The 18,476-nt window shown below is 41.0% G+C and overlaps 1 protein-coding gene across 3 annotated transcripts in view; it reads left to right on the top strand.

Annotated features, from left to right (window-relative positions):
* PCYT1A (phosphate cytidylyltransferase 1A, choline) overlaps nt 1-18,476 on the top strand; it is a 34,545-nt gene that overhangs the window by 11,307 nt on the left and 4,762 nt on the right. For all 3 annotated transcript variants that reach the window (XM_075268520.1, XM_075268521.1, XM_075268519.1), the window contains exons 2-5: nt 6,981-7,150; nt 11,370-11,469; nt 14,878-14,994; nt 16,795-16,946. In XM_075268520.1, the coding sequence (XP_075124621.1) occupies nt 7,034-7,150; nt 11,370-11,469; nt 14,878-14,994; nt 16,795-16,946 (486 nt within the window). In that variant the 5' untranslated portion in view covers nt 6,981-7,033. The remainder of the gene's footprint in view (nt 1-6,980; nt 7,151-11,369; nt 11,470-14,877; nt 14,995-16,794; nt 16,947-18,476) is intronic.

Genomic DNA, 18,476 nt, shown 5'->3' with positions numbered 1-18,476 from the left:
ATGTGTATTATATAAGTGTCTGCAGTATGTTCTATGTCTCGTCTGCCAAACGACATGTTTCACCAAATGATTGGCTTCATCAGTCCTGTTAGTTTTGATGTCTCATCTGCTATTTAGGTTCTCGGCTGTCAGGTGGGTGGTGACAAACAGGAAAAGGCAAGAGTTGTGGCTCTGAACCTGAACTCAGACACTCGCTGTTTCTGATTGGATCTCTGAATCACACCCCTTAACTGCTACTGCTTGACACCGCCCTCCTGACTGTATAGAGCAGGGGTCCTCAAACTGCAGCCCGCGGGCCACATGCGGCCCGCCAAGCACTTCTGTCTGGCCCCGCCGACAACGCTGGCAGGCGTGCATTTATAATGAAGCTCCTGGGGAGCTCGGGCCAGGCCATGGAGCGCACTTCACTTTACCTATTGGAGGGCACCGCTCCCAATGTCTGTGCGACCTGCTCTGCCTCCGGCCCACTGTTTGAAAAGTTTGAGGACCCCTGGTATAGAGCCTAAGTAGCAAATCAGACACCAAAACTTGAGTTTGTAGTCATGTTCAGTATTTTGGAATATAGGGTCTTTACCGTATTTATTTTGGAGTCTAGCCTAGGGCTATATTCACACATTGTTGTCTGAAACTGTGCAGATATGCTGCAACTTCAGTATTTAAGTATATTTTTTAAGGTAAAGAAAAGTTTTACATACAAAACAGCATTACAATTTAGTAGCCAAGCCTGTAAAGGGGTACTGACCACTGCAAGGAACCACAATAATTATGTAATACAATGTGTTATTTGACCTTGAGCTCTCCCTTATGTCAGCAGCAAAAATAAGAAAGTATGTGTATGAGTTGTAAATGCATGGGTACACATACCATTGGTGGATTTCCGGGGGGGGGGGGGGCAGTAGATTGGGGGGCTTATAACCTTAATTACAACGTTGTGCAGTCTATTAGACCGCAAGTGAATGCATAAGCTAATGAACTTCATAGCTAATCACTACATGTGGATTGTCATGGACATGCAGGGTTTTTCTATGCTGAAAAACAAATAACTGTTCTTGCTCTGGGTTCCCTCAGCTCCCAAACTATGATGTCACCATGTCAAGACTCTTTACAGGATCTGTTCCCTCTGCTAGCATTTCTATCTTATTAAAGGGGTTGTCCAAGGAGTAGTAATTTACTTACCTGGTCCCAGGGATCGCTGACAATGAACTCAGGGGTTCCAGCGATGTCACGACCCCCAGATATGTGTTCCAATGCAGCGTTCAACCCCAGGGGTCATGTCGCCCCCTCCCTTCTTCCCTGATCTAATAGGTACCTATGCTATGAGGGCCGGCTGACTATAGAAAACTGAGTGTTACCAGATGGGGGTATGTCCATACATTCCCTTGACTGCCTGATTCTTCTGAATGAAACTTTCAGAAACTTACATGCTTTCTGTGTAAACCACCCCTTTCACATGAGTGGAATTGATTTTTAGCTGCATACTTTTCAACAACAAAATCTGCTGCATATGAATCCACTTTGCAGTTTGCCACCGCAAATTCATCAACATCTAATCCGCGGCAATTTACTATAATATCAACAAATCCCCCTCCACATGCTGCTTAATCCTGTGCTGCAAAATGACATACATGTAGTGTACATAGACTGCTAGATGTCACATTCAGGCCCTACTAGACAGGGCAATTTGACAGCCAATTGTTGGGAACAAACACTCGTTTACATCCAAGGCCTGAAAACCTCATGCACACGACCATCATTTCTATCCACAATTGTAGATAAAATTATGGCCTCCTTCATTTCTATGAGTCCAAACACACAAGCACAATTTTTGTGGCTGTGTATCTGGGCCATATTCAAGGTCTGCAAATTATGAAATGTGTACAATTTTGGGTCACATTTGCGGCACAGAACAAAGTAGGGAATCCTATATTTTAATACAGATTGCGGCTCAGTATTTGCAGACCATAAATCCCCATACAGTTGTGTGCAGGAGGTCTAAGGATGTATTCAGACAGTGATGTCCAATGGATCCGAGAATGGATGGAGCCACTGAAAAACATTTATTTATTCACCCAATATTGGATTATAATATAAGTGGTGTTGTGGCTCTTGGGGGACCTGTGGCATCACAGACCATCCATCAATGTGATTTAGTCCTACAAAATTAGTAGGGGACATGCTATCCTACATACATGTGTGCTGGGTTGCAGAGCTGAATCTCTTATCCTAAATATATGGGCATTATACAGTACCACTAGTGGTATACTGCATATATGGGCATTGCAGAGTGTCTGGTTCCATATATGATCCTGCTCCACTGACTGTTGAGTCTGAGCTGAACCCATCCAGTATTTAGTGTATTTTTTATCAGACAATAAGATGTGACTAATTATAAGAGGTATCCTGGGTTTAGACCAGAAAAATTAGAGAAAAAAATGCCCTATAAAGGGGCACTATCGTGGTATATTACAATGTGGGGGGACACTAACTTGGCATTGAAGTGTGGGAAGGCATGAACGTGGCATTGTACTGTGGGGGGGGGGGGAAGCATGAATGTGGCATTATATTGTATGTGGGAGCATTAACATGGCATTGTACTGTTTCAGCGCTACTAAGGAACTTTATACTCTGTGGGGAGCATTATAATATGGGGGGTGCACTAATGGGACATTAGGGACCCCACACAATATAATACCTTTTTAATTTCCTCCACATGTTATATTGGTGCCTCTTCACAGTGTAATGCTCTTTAGTACCCTACCCCTATATTAACACACAGCATAATTTTCCATTATTGCACACACAGTGTAATGCTCTTGAGTGTCCCTTACAAAGCACTTGTGACTTGGATGTCAGACTCTTCTCCTGACTTTCCCCTAAACCCAGATACCTTACAATAGATGCAGTAAGGACTGGCAATTATTTCTATTGCCTGCACAAGTGCTGTGCCTACAGGGAGTGCCAACCCCTACTATATCAGGGCTTAGGGGACAGCGCTTGGGAGATGTTTTTCTTCCAACCACTATCATAATGAAGATTGCCTGTTGAATATCCCTGGTTTAGGCCATCATTGAGCCAACAATTTTTATGGCAACTTTAATCCGCCCCTGGTTTCACTTTAAAATGAAAAAAATGCAGCAAAACTTACCTGTGCACATTCCTAACACAACTTTAACCACATGTCTGAACACAGACAGACTAAAGAATCTCTGTCCTGTCTTGAGAACGTGCTAGGATGTATCAGTCTAAAGCAGGTTGCACACATCCATGTGCTAACCACCAGTCGTGAATGTACGAATCCTGTGCACTGGCCATGCTTCTGCAGCCCCTTACACCTTTCATTTAATGAATAGGAGATGCGGAAGTAGGGCCGCAAAATCGGACAGGAATAGGACCTGTTCCATATTTTGCAGCCCAGATTGTCAGGCCACACACGAGACCGTGTCATTCACGTTCATTTGTACAAGCCCATAGGAATGAATGGGTTAGTGTGCTATCCGGTTAAAAAACGGTCGTCTGTTAGGGGACCTAGTAATATACTATATATAGGATTGTAACCTTGGCTCGTTGGCTTACATGTATAGCCTTACAGGTTTTAGGTATTATATTCATTCAGAATTTCATTCTCTGAATGTAACATGATGTTTCCGTTCACTGACAACAAGCTGAGATCTTGCATATTATTGGGAATTGAAACCCATAGTTGTGTTGTGTGACAAATCTTTAGAAAATATTCAGCCTTGTTTGCAAAAGATCAAAGTACCCCATTACCCCAATCCATATCGTTGAGAGCTGTTCAGCAAATCTTCCTATTATTATCACAAGACCAGAATGACTCTGTATGTAATGTAACACCTCATGGCCGGGCGTACTGCACATACCGGTCAGTCCCAGAAGGAACGCAGGTCACTTTGCTGAAGCTATATTTAAATACTTTGGTGTCAGGCTTGATATCACTCTACATACTGTTCTCAAGCATCTTTGGGTGTGTTCCCAGGCACGTAGAATGACACATGAAAAGTTAATGTGTAGTTTTGCAACACTTCCATCCCATTTTAGAATGCTATGTAATATGTTATGCAACAAACTAGATATACTTAGACCATCTTAAGGCTGTTACACGAACAGTATTTTGCACCAGAAAATAGCACAGTGATCTATTAGGTAAATTTATTGCATGCAATTTGCCCATGCCATTGAGACGCATGTGTTAAATGCATCTTAGATCAAGGTTGAAAAAGACGCAAAGATGACTACCTGCAATAACCACTTTTCCATGGCAAAACTCTAAACTGCTTCTAGCTCTTCCCCTCCTAGATGAGTGCTTGTGGGCAGCAATCTCCCCCTCTGTACTATGGAAAAGTTATGTCATTTCATTATAGCTTGGCTGCTTAAAACAAAAACAGACTGGTCCTAAATTGGTTTTAACTCTTTACGGAAGTATGCAGGACCTAATTAACCTCTGCCGTTTTGAATGTTTATAGAGACATTTCTGCCAAGTAAATCTTTTTAGCATATCAAAGCGATTGTCTTACTGGTAAATCTACAGATATGTTATCGCCTCTGCACCTACCTTCCTGTCACTTTATGTAACCGTTAGATTCTTTGTGTTATTTGCATAAATAGCACAACATGACATAATGTTATCTATGTGCATCTCTATTGCATATTCTTGATGTACCTGCTAGACCCTATCTAAATAGTGTACAGAGCAGGAAAAACAGCACTAGCATATCTGAGCACTTTCCCTACCTCCTCAATGGCACCAAGGGTAGTCACAATAGACTTACCTTTAACAGTATTACCCCTTCCTAGCATTCACATCAAATCTGCCCTCCTATCCCATCTGCCCCCCGTAAATACAACCTCTCCAGCTTCTCTGTAGTAGGTACAAACAGTCCTCAGTCTTCAAGTATATTCATTTGTCACAAAATCTTTTAAGGTGATCTGGGCTTTTGAGGTGTCCCTTAGGATGGTCTGCACAGTGTGTGGCCTTTAGGTTTCTTAACCCTATGCATCCTTGCTCCCTCACAGAGGACGCCAAATGCGTCCTTTGAGGTTGAAAAGACGTGGGTGGCAATCTCTGCAAATGCCAGAGCATAGACCAGGCTCTCTCTAATATTGTAAGAGAAAGTACACTGTTTTTTGACTATTGCAGGGCCTTCTGTAATTTTGCACAGGACACCGACGGTAGTGTGAACGCCCCCTAAGTGAAAATGGACAAATTGTGCTCCAAGTGTCAATATTTTGTGTAGCCATTATTATTTTCTAGCACTTCCTTAACTCTCTTAGGCATGAGTTCACTAGAGCGTCACTGGTTGCCACTTGAATCCTCTTCCAGTCCTCCTTGACGAGATCACGGAGCTGGTGGATGTCGGAGACCTTGTGCTCCTACACCTTCTATTTAAGGATGCCTCACAGATACGTAATAGGGTTTAGGTCTGAAGACTTGCTTGGCCAGTCCTGCACCTTTTACCCTCAGTTTCTTTAGCAAAGCAGTCTTGAAGGAGTATTTGGAGGTTAGTTATCATGTTGGAATACTGACCTGTGGCCCAGTTTTTTGAAGGGAGGGGATCATGCTGTGCTTCAGTATGTCACAGTACATGTTGGCATTCATGGTTCCCCACAGCCGGTAGCACACATGCAGCCCCAAACATGACGCTCCCACCACCATGCTTGACTGTAGGTAAGACACACTTGTCTTTGTACTCGCCTGGTTGCCGCCATACATGATTGACTCCATCTTAACCAAATAAGCTTATCTTGGTCTTATCAGTAATCCATGTCTTTAGTCTGCTTGTCTTCAGCAAACAGTTTGCAGGTTTTCTTGTGCATCATCTTTAGCAGAGGCTTCCTTCTGGGACAACAGTCATGCAGACCAGTTTGATGCAATGTGCTGCGTATGGTCTGAGCACTGACAGGCTGTGTAGGCGTCATAGCCACAGTGTCTTTGCTGTTAAGATCTCTGAACACTTCCAGTGAATTTGCAAAAGTCTACACCAAACATATTACCATTATATCAGTATTAATTCAGTAATTTTACTGTAGATTCTAATACAGTACAGTAGTAGTTGCGTCTGTGTCACTAAATGTACAAACTATAAAAATATATTTAAAAAAAGAAAAAGTGATCTAATTGTCACAATTTCCCTAAAATGGTATCAGTGAAAGCTGGGTATCTTTGCTTGAAAAACAAGAATACTCCTTAGGCCAAGGCCAGAAACGCCGCAATTTGCCCGCAGTGTTTTGCAGTAACTGCAAAGTGGATGGGATTCATGCAAATCCCTTGCTCACTTTGCGTTTAAAACCGCAGCGTGTACATGCTGCGATTTCCAAAACCGGTGCGGTTTTGGATATCGCACCATGTCAGTTATATCTATGGAAATGTCGGTGACGTTCCCGTAGATATAATGGGAACAGAAAGTCTATGGAGGAAAACTCTGTGAACTTTCTGTTCAAAGCACTGTGGGAAGAACCGTGATGCGTTCCCGCCGCGGTTTTTCCCGCAGCCTGTCATCCCGTGGGGCCTTAGACTTACACAACTAGTACATGGAAGTAAAGAGCTAGCACCGCTAGCTCTTTACCCGGGGCACAGATTGGGAAAGCCGACAGTGCGCTGAATTCAGCGTGCTGTCAGCTTTCCAGCAATATATAGAACTGCCTGTGCCTAAATCTGTGAAAGGTTCTCTTTAAAGTATTAGTTATCCACGATGTCAGCAGCAGATGTTTCAATCGTTGGGTCCAGGGGAGGATCAGGACAAGAAAGTTATAACCAAAAAAAGTGGAAAATTTTAAAAAAGAAGAGTTCTGCACTCACCAGTATAATCCAAGAAGAGTATTTATAAGCCAAAAATTAAAACACAAAATGAAGAATTAGTTTGGCAGGAAGGGGGTTAATAACTGAAAAAAATAACTTTTTTGAGAATTTTTTCAATATGAAAGCATTATGGACTTATTAATAACTTTGTTTATCCATTTAATAGGTGGATAGAAAACCTATGATATATTTATATAGACACCCCCTTGCATCCCAATAATGGAGCCTCAGAACATTACAAAGCTTGGTTCTCGTAAGAGAAGAAAAGATGTTTTGGGTCCCAATGGCACAACGGATGAAGATGCTTTGCCTACAAAGATTCTTCGGCAAATGACGGTAAGTAACACTAATGACAATATAGATTTCCGTGCCTTGTTCCCCAGACATCTGGTCCTATTTCTGCTGAAACGTTTTATACATTACGAGTAATACATTCTCTGCCGTTCGTGTATTGAGGCCTTGTGGTGAGCACTTCAATCTTGGTTTTTGCTGAGAAGTGACGCAATGCGCCAGCATCTGATATGATGCATTTGGGACCCATTGCATACAGCAGTTGATCACCTCTAGTAGTGATACAAGAGACATCAACCTCTTAGAGATATGTGCCGGACATCCTTCATCCACATTCTATAACAATAACAATGTTGTTGGATTCTGTGTTATTGAATCCCACACGGGTTCATTGCCCTGGTATATGTATGGAGCATGGAACTTAGTCCCTTGTTGACCTGTGGGATATGACAGACAGGCACGTGAGTTACTCTACTCCATTTATCTAAGGGGAGACCGCATTGCCTGCTAATAGGGTTACTTTAATTTGTGGGGTGGTTATCACCCCTACATCATGGGGGATATTTATATAACAGCCGTACAATATACAGTTCACTGGACCAGATGCTTGTTATTTATCCAGGTGGCTGTCCAGCTGTCTTTTAGTCGAACGTGTGTGTTTTATTCATAATTATTAATAAAAGTTAAGTTTAGGGGTTCGTTTCAGTGAGTTTTGATCCTTTGGTGTACTACTGCCACCATCGGTGATTTACTGGTACACGTCAAGTAAGATCCGCATGAATGCTAGGATCCAAGATTTCCCAGCATTATGGGCCCAGAGTGTTATCCTGCCTTATCCAGATTTCACTCTTCTCATAGTCCCTGGTACCTTCACTTTCCCATGATTAGTATATATATACTCAAAAACATAGACACATTAGTCAGCTATGGTAAAAATAGCTATCAGTGCTTTAGCCCAACACTTAAGACTACTTTACTGTGATGACCTTTTCAGACTGTGAAGTATTGAACCAATGAATGAGGAAAAACAAACAGAACACAGACTCCATAGTGATCTTTTATCTGAAAGTAAAAAAATGTATTTTTTTCTGTTCTTAAGGAAACTGGTCAGCAGACACATAACAGTTCTGTCGTAATCTGAATGTCAGAGCAGATGGAACTATCACAATTGGATCAAATGGACCTCTCATTTAAATGAACAGATAATGAGTATAAGGCCAGGTTCACATTATTCTTTTTTAATATTCGTTGCACTTCTAAACTGGATTATAACAGACATTAAATGACGGTTGCAGATGGAGCCCCCACTGTCAGAGGTCCATCTGCATTTGCCCCAACGTCAAATACATAACGGAAAATTTCTTCTGTCATCTTTCAAATTTGACACCTCATCCTTCATGCTATTTACGTTTGTGTCAATGGGAAACTAACACAGACAGAACCCCAGCTATATTTGTTGCTCTGCTACAGTTAATGTCTGTTGCTGTTATCCTATGATGGATGACAGCAACAGACATTTGCAACAGTAGTGTGAATGTAGCCGAATACGTTTTAATCTGTAATGTCTGCATACGTGTTAGCACAGTCTAATATGTGCTGCTGCTGCAGATATTATGTTTGTTTGTATCTTGTCTTAAAGGACTATTCCTATCTGAAAAACTAATGCATGCCCTTGGAAAAATCCACCACCGATTTGTGTTCCAAAGGCTACAACTTGTAATACTGCACTGACCCTGAAAGCAGAAAGGCTGCAGTACTGTATAACCTTTAGTTCTCTTTACTGTTACTCCCTTCACTGTGGCGCCATGACAAACCGCTATGCCGGGGACTGCAGTAGGACCCCATGCTGTATGCATTCTCAGTTTCATTATTCGGGTAGTAATGGCACATACATAAGAAAGGGACAGATAGTTATCCAATTAGAAATTATATTGAGGGTTATAATTGCTACAAATCCTATACAATTTTTATTGGAGCTGACAGGTTGATCCAGGGATTTATTACGATTTCCTGGATTGTTTGGGGTTAGGAGGAATTTTGGTATCCATTTTATGGGCCTTTTTGCCCTTCTCTGAATTAACACTGTGTTTATAGGTCGATCTTGATGAACTTGCGTCTCTTTTCAACATTATTAACTATGTAACAGCAAAACAGGACACCATGATATATGTGACAAATGCATTTCAACACTGTCACAGAGATTGGATTGACTGGTTTGGCCATATATTCTGCATTACAGGCTGACACGTTTGAGTCCATGCGATGTGCAAGCAGTGTGATTTGCTGAACCCTCTGTTATTTTGTTACTCCATAAAAAGATGTTTCACATACTGTCCACCTGATGGCAGCAAATTCCTTTTATTTTCTGTAATAAATCATTCAAAGAGATTTTTGGATTCAGTTTAAAGGGCATGTCCTCAGGTTGTCAGTGTGACTCCTTATTACAGAAAGTTCAGGCTTATTCATGCATGATTCACGGACATGCAATGTTTTTGTTTGATTGACAGCATACGGTCCTATTGTTTTTTTTGTTTTTTTTTACTCCTGTGAGAAATCATCGTTATTTCTTTAATTGAATTAAATGACAAATTGTCATTTTCAATGTGTTGAATATATGGGAAAAACAGCACATATATGGATCCATGGACTTTTATTGGGTGTGTTAGATCTGCTAAATAAAGCTGTCCTCATATCTGTATACAATCACTTAAAGAGGCTTACTAAGACTATAATATTGAGCTCCACTCCCTCTTCTCGGGACAGTGACCTCATGCCCATTGCATACATGGCTATGTTGCAGGTCAGTACCATTTGAATGATTGGGTCTGAGCTGCAATACCATGCACAGCCATTATATAATATGCAGTACTGTAAGAGTGAAGAGGGCACAGCGATCAATAGTCCCAGAAAACCCTTTTCTAATAGGTTGGACCTTGTGTTGTGTCCAGGGAGAACATGGAGTCTACATGTCCATTAATTACAGATGTGTGACTGAACTTGAGGATCTCTCCTTCTCTGTGTTGGTGGAGGTCACAGACATCAGACAGATAGACAGGTCATAAAAGTATACAGGGAATCATTGCTCCGAAACGTAACATATAATGCTTTTTCTTATGCACTGGCGGTTTTGCTCCAAGTAGTTCAGCAGTTAGCTGACTTACTATTAATGTATATCCGTCACATTTCTGTATTTTCCAATGTGGAAGTTGGCAGTCCTAAGATATGCTCTGTATGGACTGTAGCAAACTCCTGCTTTTCCAGTAACACATGGGTTGGGTGTGGGGGGGGTCCTAATCTTCTACGATCATGGTCAATACTTACTCAGATTATCAACCCTATAATAAAACACCACTTTTTTATGGTCAGTTCCAGCATATATGAAGTGTGTGATTTTCTTCATTACACTCAATCCTTCTCCCTAGCAGCCGCAGAGCTTTCTTATTGCCTCACCATGTAATCTTGATTTCTATAGCTCAGTCTAAAAGCTGCCAAGTAAGAGTTCAGGGCAACTAATCCTTATTCTGATTTGTTTCTCTGCTTGGAATCTCCGCTTACAATAGATTACTTATGTTTGTGTGCAAAGACTGGCACATATTTCTGGAATGAAATGGAACCACCTGTATGGATTTGTAAAATGACTTATTTAAAGTGTACCTAACCTGTAAAATGATTTACTCTGTTCTGTTCTGTACTCTAAGTCTATTCACAGACTATTTCCCCTCTGCCGGCTCTATCATTGTCAGTTGTCCCTGAGCTAGTGGCTGGAGACTAGTTGCTGTGGTCTCTCCCCAAAACAGCACGTGGAGATGGCAGGAGATCTTGTGGCCTAACTCTCTTTAACTCAGCAATACCACACAAAACATTATAATATAACACTAAGTATTGTTGTGAATAAAGCATACATTATATGTATAAAGCCTTTTCTAAGCCTCTTCTAGAGAACTAGATCATAGCCATAAATCTTCATAGACAGTTAGATATGTTTATAGAAGGACAGACCAGAGAAGTGTTTCTCTAGTGCCACCTATTGGAGGAGGATACCCTACAAGTCAACATCTGATCCTTTCCACATAACTAAGTGTATAAACCAACCCATCTACATATATTTGCTATAACTGATAAGAGGTACAATTCTTGAAACCATTGTCTGCAAATGGGTCTCTTTGGTATTTTATGCAATGTTTTCAATTAAAAACAAAAGTTGTGTTTCTGACGGTGTCATAGCTTTTAATTCTTTTCTATGTTATTATTTTTACATTTACAGGGTGTGAGTGAACCTGCACCTTTTTCCGATGAGTTACACATTGACTACAGTAAGCCATACAAGAGAGTAACAATGGAGGAGGCCAAGATCGGAACCCCACGTAAGTTTTTAGCTAGATCCTGTTATCCTGGGCAGTTGTGATGTTACAATAGCGTCATAGTGTAGATGGAGTCAGAGGGCATAATCTGTACTAGTTACCAGTGTGACTGTGTATTTTTATTATTTTCTTGCATACATATTTTATTTGCTTCTCATTTTATTTTTTTATATTTTTTTTTTTACAGTTGTAAACCCTTTCTAGCAGGCTAGAAAAACTTCTGTTATCTGTAAACCATAAAAAATAGACGCTATCTGACAGAACATTTTATGAGTTTAGGTTTGTTTTTTTGTTTGTTTTTCTGGGGTTTTTTTTGTTTTGTTTTTTCCGCTTTTACCTTAACAGATTCTGTACTCTTCTTTTGAAAATAAAGACATTCATTAATATACATATCACAACAACACAGTAATACTAACATTCACAGGCCACCAGAACAGGCTTAGGAATGTAGGACCACCCCCATCATCACCCCACACTTCTGTACAATAACTATATTATTGTTAAAATAATAGCTTAATCCCCATGTACGAGAACCAGAGTTATTCAAATCTCCCAGCTAGTAAGCTTTGGAGCAGGTTTATTTTCAGATCCAACATAGTCTGTCTAGGAAATTGTGAAATATTCACCCCAGATTCACTCAAATCACCTTTACATTTAAAGAGGTTGTCCAGGCAAAACTATGATTTTTAAAATAGGCAGGGGGACGTTAAAAAAAAAAAAAATCATACCTGTTCTCGCTGCTTTGGTCCTCCTACTCTGGCATCTTCTCAAAATGAATCTGCTCGCTGGCTGTGGTGTCCCGGATCCCTTTTCTCTGAAGCCACTGATTAGATTCAGTGGTCACATGATTGCTAAAGCCAATCAGTAGTCTTAGGGAAGGACCCCAGAACATCACAGGCAGTGACGCCACATTCCCTTCGCTGAGGCTGCTAATTGACTACAGCGGTGACTTCTGCCAGAACCAGGAGGACCAGACCATGCTGGGAGCCACCAGAGCACTTGGGAAAGGTGTGTGCGTGTGTGTGTGTGTGTGTGTATGTATATATATATATATATATATATATATATATATATACTGCAGGGGCCCCCCAACCCCTAGCACCCATGCAATTGTGTGGTTTGCGTTATACCCAAACCTTCTACTGATATATACTGTATACAGAGCATCCATGTGTTCGACTCTGTATACAGTATATACTGCAGGGCAGCACTGTCTAAAATATACTCTATAATATACAGTGGGGCAAAAAAGTATTTAGTCAGTCACCAATAGTGCAAGTTCCACCACTTAAAAAGATGAGAGGCGTCTGTAATTTACATCATAGGTAGACCTCAACTATGAGAGACAAAATGAGAAAATAAATCCAGAAAATCACATTGTCTGATTTTGTAAGAATTTATTTCCAAATTATGGTGGAAAATAAGTATTTGGTCACCTACAAACAATCAAGATTTCTGGCTCTCACAGACCTGTAACTTCTTCTTTAAGAGTCTCCTCTTTCCTCCACTCATTACCTGTAGTAATGGCACCTGTTTAAACTTATCACTATAAAAAGACACCTGTGCACACCCTCAAACAGTCAGACTCCAAACTCCACTATGGTGAAGACCAAAGAGCTGTCAAAGGACACCAGAAACAAAATTGCAGCCCTGCACCAGGCTGGGAAGACTGAATCTGCAATAGGCAACCAGCTTGGATTGAAGAAATCAACTGTGGGAGCAATAATTAGAAAATGGAAGACATACAAGACCACTGATAATCTCCCTCGCTCTGGGGCTCCACGCAAAATCTCACCCCGTGGGGTCAAAATGATCACAAGAACGGTGAGCAAAAATCCCAGAACCACGCGGGGGGACCTAGTGAATGAACTGCAGAGAGCTGGGACCAATGTAACAAAGCCTACCATCAGTAACACACTACACCGCCAGGGACTCAGATCCTGCAGTGCCAGACGTGTCCCACTGCTTAAGCCAGTACATGTCCGGGCCCGTCTGAAGTTTGCTAGAGAGCACTTGGATGATCCAGAAGAGTATTGGGAGAATGTCCTATGGTCTGATGAAACCAAACTGGAACTGTTTGGTAGAAACACAACTTTTCGTGTTTGGAGGAAAAAGAATACTGAGTTGCATCCATCAAACACCATACCTACTGTAAAGCATGGGGGTGGAAACATCATGCTTTGGGGCTGTTTCTCTGCAAAGGGGCCAGGACGACTGATCCGGGTACATGAAAGAATGAATGGGGCCATGTATCGTGAGATTTTGAGTGCAAACCTCCTTCCATCAGCAAGGGCATTGAAGATGAAACGTGGCTGGGTCTTTCAACATGACAATGATCCAAAGCACACCGCCAGGGCAACGAAGGAGTGGCTTTGTAAGAAGAATTTCAAGGTCCTGGAGTGGTCCTAGCCAGTCTCCAGATCTCAACCCTATAGAAAACCTTTGGAGGGAGTTGAAAGTCCGTGTTGCCAAGCGACAGCCCCAAAACATCACTGCTCTAGAGGAGATCTGCATGGAGGAATGGGCCAACAAACCAACAACAGTGTGTGCCAACCTTGTGAAGACTTACAGAGAACGTTTGACCTCTGTCATTGCCAACAAAGGATATATAACAAAGTATTGAGATGAAATTTTGTTACTGACCAAATACTTATTTTCCACCATAATTTGCAAATAAATTCTTATAAAATCAGACAATGTGATTTTCTGGATTTGTTTTCTCATTTTGTCTCTCATAGTTGAGGTCTACCTATGATGTAAATTACAGACGCCTCTCACCTTTTTAAGTGGTGGAACTTGCACTATTGGTGACTGACTAAATACTTTTTTGCCCCACTGTGTATTACTATAAAATGACATGTATCACGTGTCTGACCATATTGTGTCCCTCAAATGTGGAAAGTAGTATGTTAAGTCTTCTAATATATGGTATATATTACATGGTATAACAACTTGCATATGTTATTAATGTATTTATAAGTTGGTATATATTAAATTAAGCACCCTACACATGTATAACTGCTATATACATACACAATATATGTGTACATAGCAGATATAAAAGTACATGGTGGCGGTTACACACTGAAATACATCCATTTAGAGTCTACTCCTGGCTATACAAGCCATACTGTGCAGTCATGTATTACACACTAAGCAGCATCCTGTCTCACACTGCCATTGTCTAAACAGGATATGTCACTTACTGTATACTGTCTAGTCGGAATCTCTGATAAGTGAGGCACCTAGTATACAGTTAATGGTACATCCCTTTGCCAATGGCAGTGTCAGACAGGATGGCATGTCTGTTGACATCGGGTAATTGATCTGAGTTATGATGTTAGTTCTTATGTGAATAATTGCCTGGCCCTATTCTTATAGGCTGATCTTTCTTTCTATCTGTTTCTGTAGTTGAAAGGCCTGTACGAGTTTATGCGGATGGTATCTTTGACCTGTTTCACTCTGGACATGCCCGTGCATTAATGCAAGCAAAGAATCTTTTTCCTAACACATACTTGATTGTAGGGGGTAAGTAAAGGCTGTAACAGCCCGGTTTGTTTGGTAAGGGAGGTTTATTTCTCGGGGAACCTTTTCCTGTATTTGTAACCGCACTCATGGAAACACTGTGGGCTCTATGCTGAGTACACGGAGTTGATGTGCACCGCACAAAGCCCTACTCATAGATGCTGCTTTTTTTTTTTTTCTTCTTTTTTTTCCGGAAATGAGTTTGCAAGGTGATTCATATTGGTACACTAGCACGGCAGAATATAGTGCTTTTGAGAGTCTTGTGGAAAATCCTGCTGTCCTTATCCACTGCGCTTTTTCATAGAAAATTATCCTGGCTTCTCGACTCTGTTGCCTTTAGCCTTTTGTTATCACTTGTATTTCACAGAATAGTCAGTGGTGTTAACCTGGAGCAAAATACTGTACTCAGGAACTACCAAAATAGTCATGCCTTTTATATAATGTTAGTAGTGGCGTGATCTTTTCAGTTATAAGCTGAAGGGGTGCAGAGTTACATATGCCCTGTAAACCCATTGGCAGGACTCAGACTTTTTCCTGTGGTCTGGACTGAGATTATTAAGATCTATGCAAATGTTTTGATGATGACATTTATGGAATTACTATATAAGCGGTTCCCATTCTATCATATGAAGGGCCGCTATGGGCCATCTGAAATGACCACTTCCTAGAGTGCTGTACCAGTAGATTTGTAAGACAGGTTGGGACATAGTAATGTGTTACAAATATACTTGTTTTGTGAATCAGAAAAATTGTTGCACTGTTTCTGTAGTGTAAACTGTAGTTGTCTCCTCCAAAGATAGCCATATGTAATATTTCCTTAAATGGGTATTCCCACCTCACATACTCATCAGTCTTTACTGCTGTAAAATCTTCTTTCTTCCTGGTTTCTTGCATCATTTGGTGGGCGGGGTTTCACATGCAACCTGCCGTTTAGCTCCACCCCCAAATTCATGTGTAGCTCCGCCCACCCATATTGGACTATGAAGTACAGGCAGCAGCAACTCCATTCTGTGTTACATACAGAGACTGCCTGTCTCTGCCATAATGAACACAATTGAATTAGCTAGCCTGATAAATGGGAGAACAGAATAAATGAAAGCAGCTCCTCTCCTCTATCTGAGAGCAGGGAGCTAGGTCATGTGTAGACACAGGAATAGCTAGATACACAGGCTCGCTCCCTGCACTGATTGTTTCCATCCTGTAAAGTGGTAACCTAGGACACGTCATGATTGGACGGTCTTCTCAGTCACTGTTTTTCCTTGCAGAGCTGACCTCCGGGAAAGGAGTAACTTTGTGCAGACAAAACTGAAAACTCTATCAGAGCAGCGGCCCCTTCATAGTTAGTATTGGTGCAGGTCTGATTTCTTGGACCCTCACCCAATCCTGAGAATGAAAGATCATATAGTAATAGTAATGGCAAATCCTAGCGGTATCTTTTCACTTTATCAGTTTATGGAGTAACCCATTAACACCAACATTTCTAGTTAGTGAAAATGTTTTAGTTTTCACTAAGGTCAGTCCATGGCTCAATAGTTTGTACTGCAGCCTCATATCATAGGGATCTGATCAGAGCCACATCTGCATGAAGTTTATATTTCTACCTATGTTTGCATTGGTTTTCTCTAGTTACCATGGCTGCTAGCCCTATAGATAGGCCAACTGGCTTGCAATGTAGTTGGCCCTATTTTATGGTGCTATTATAAATAATAGGAAACGTGTAAGGTATTTATGTTGGTACAGTGGATATGCTATAATTGGGGAAATGTACACTATAACTATACCTTTTTCTTTTTTTTCTTGTAGTCTGTAGTGATGAGCTGACGCATAACTTAAAGGGGTTCACAGTGATGAATGAAGCAGAAAGATATGATGCAGTTCAACATTGTCGCTATGTGGATGAGGTGGTGAGGAATGCACCATGGACGCTCACCCCAGAATTTCTTGAGGAGCACAGGGTGAGAGAGGTTTCACCACACCCCACGGCTATCCTTTGCATTTAAAATACTCCTTTAATGCAAACATCTATCACCTATCCAATGAATCAATGACAAAAGTCAGCTTAGTGGAGACCGGACAGCTAGGATCCCTTTGCAAAGATTTCAGTGCCATAGACTGTGAATATAGCAGAAGCGTACATGATCACTCACTGCTCCATCCCATGTTCTAGGGATCAGTCAGGCTCCCAGTGGTCAAATTGCCACCTGTCCTTTTATGCCTATCCACTGTAATACATTTTGTAGGCTGAAATTCAGAAATGCATTACCATTTTTGATATATATTGAAAGCAGATGGTGAAATATATATATATTTTTTTTAATAGTTTTCCTTTACTAGAGCTTCACCTCTGCCCTGTTAACAGCATTTACTTATGTGCTTTACAGCATAGTAATGGCCATAGTCAGAAATAGATTTAGGTTTATGGTAGAGCTTTCGTCTAGATCAGGGGTCCTCAAACTTTTTAAACAGTGGGCCGGAGGAAGAGCAGGTCGCACAGACATCGGGAGCGCTGACCTCCAATAGGTAAAGTGAAGTGCGCTCCATGGCCTGGCCCGAGCTCCCCAGGAGCTTCATTATAAATGCATGCCTGCCAGCATTGTCAGCGGGGCCAGACAGAAGTGCTTGGTGGGCCGCATGTGGCCCGCGGGCCGCAGTTTGAGGACCCCTGGTCTAGATGCTCTGTGCAGATGGTGGTTGTAGTTAACATGTGACATCCTTTTATTGCCAGTAGTGTATTCAATGATGGGTCAGTTATGTTATCTATAGAGGTGTTCTATTCTATTGTAATCCTGTCTGTGATGTAAATGAGGTGACTGCTGAAAAGAAAACTCTCTCAGAATTGTCAAGTGTCAGTCTATTATTAGACTTAGTGGCTAGAGTGAAAACTGCAGGATTAGTATGTTTCTAACAATATGCTTTGAGATGTAATATGAAAAATGATATATATATATATATATATATATATATATATATATATATATATATATACAGTCCTATGAAAAAGTTTGGGCACCCCTATTAATCTTAATCATTTTTTGTTCTAAATATTTTGGTGTTTGCAACAGCCATTTCAGTTTGATATATCTAATAACTGATGGACACAGTAATATTTCAGGATTGAAATGAGGTTTATTGTACTAACAGAAAATGTGCAATATGCATTAAACCAAAATTTGACTGGTGCAAAAGTATGGGCACCTGAACAGAAAAGTGACATTAATATTTAGTAGATCCTCCTTTTGCAAAGATAACAGCCTCTAGTCGCTTCCTGTAGCTTTTAATCAGTTCCTGGATCCTGGATGAAGGTATTTTGGACCATTCCTCTTTACAAAACAATTCAAGTTCAGTTAAGTTTGATGGTGGCCGACCATGGACAGCCCGCTTCAGATCATCCCACAGATGTTCAATGATATTCTGGTCTGGGGACTGGGATGGCCATTCCAGAACATTGTAATTGTTCCTCTGCATGAATGCCTGAGTCGATTTGG

The sequence above is a fragment of the Leptodactylus fuscus genome, chromosome 3 (assembly GCF_031893055.1).
Source record: "Leptodactylus fuscus isolate aLepFus1 chromosome 3, aLepFus1.hap2, whole genome shotgun sequence".
Lineage (NCBI taxonomy): Eukaryota > Metazoa > Chordata > Amphibia > Anura > Leptodactylidae > Leptodactylus > Leptodactylus fuscus.
The sequence above is the reverse complement of the archived record's forward strand: the minus strand, read 5'-3'. Positions and strand labels throughout refer to the sequence as shown.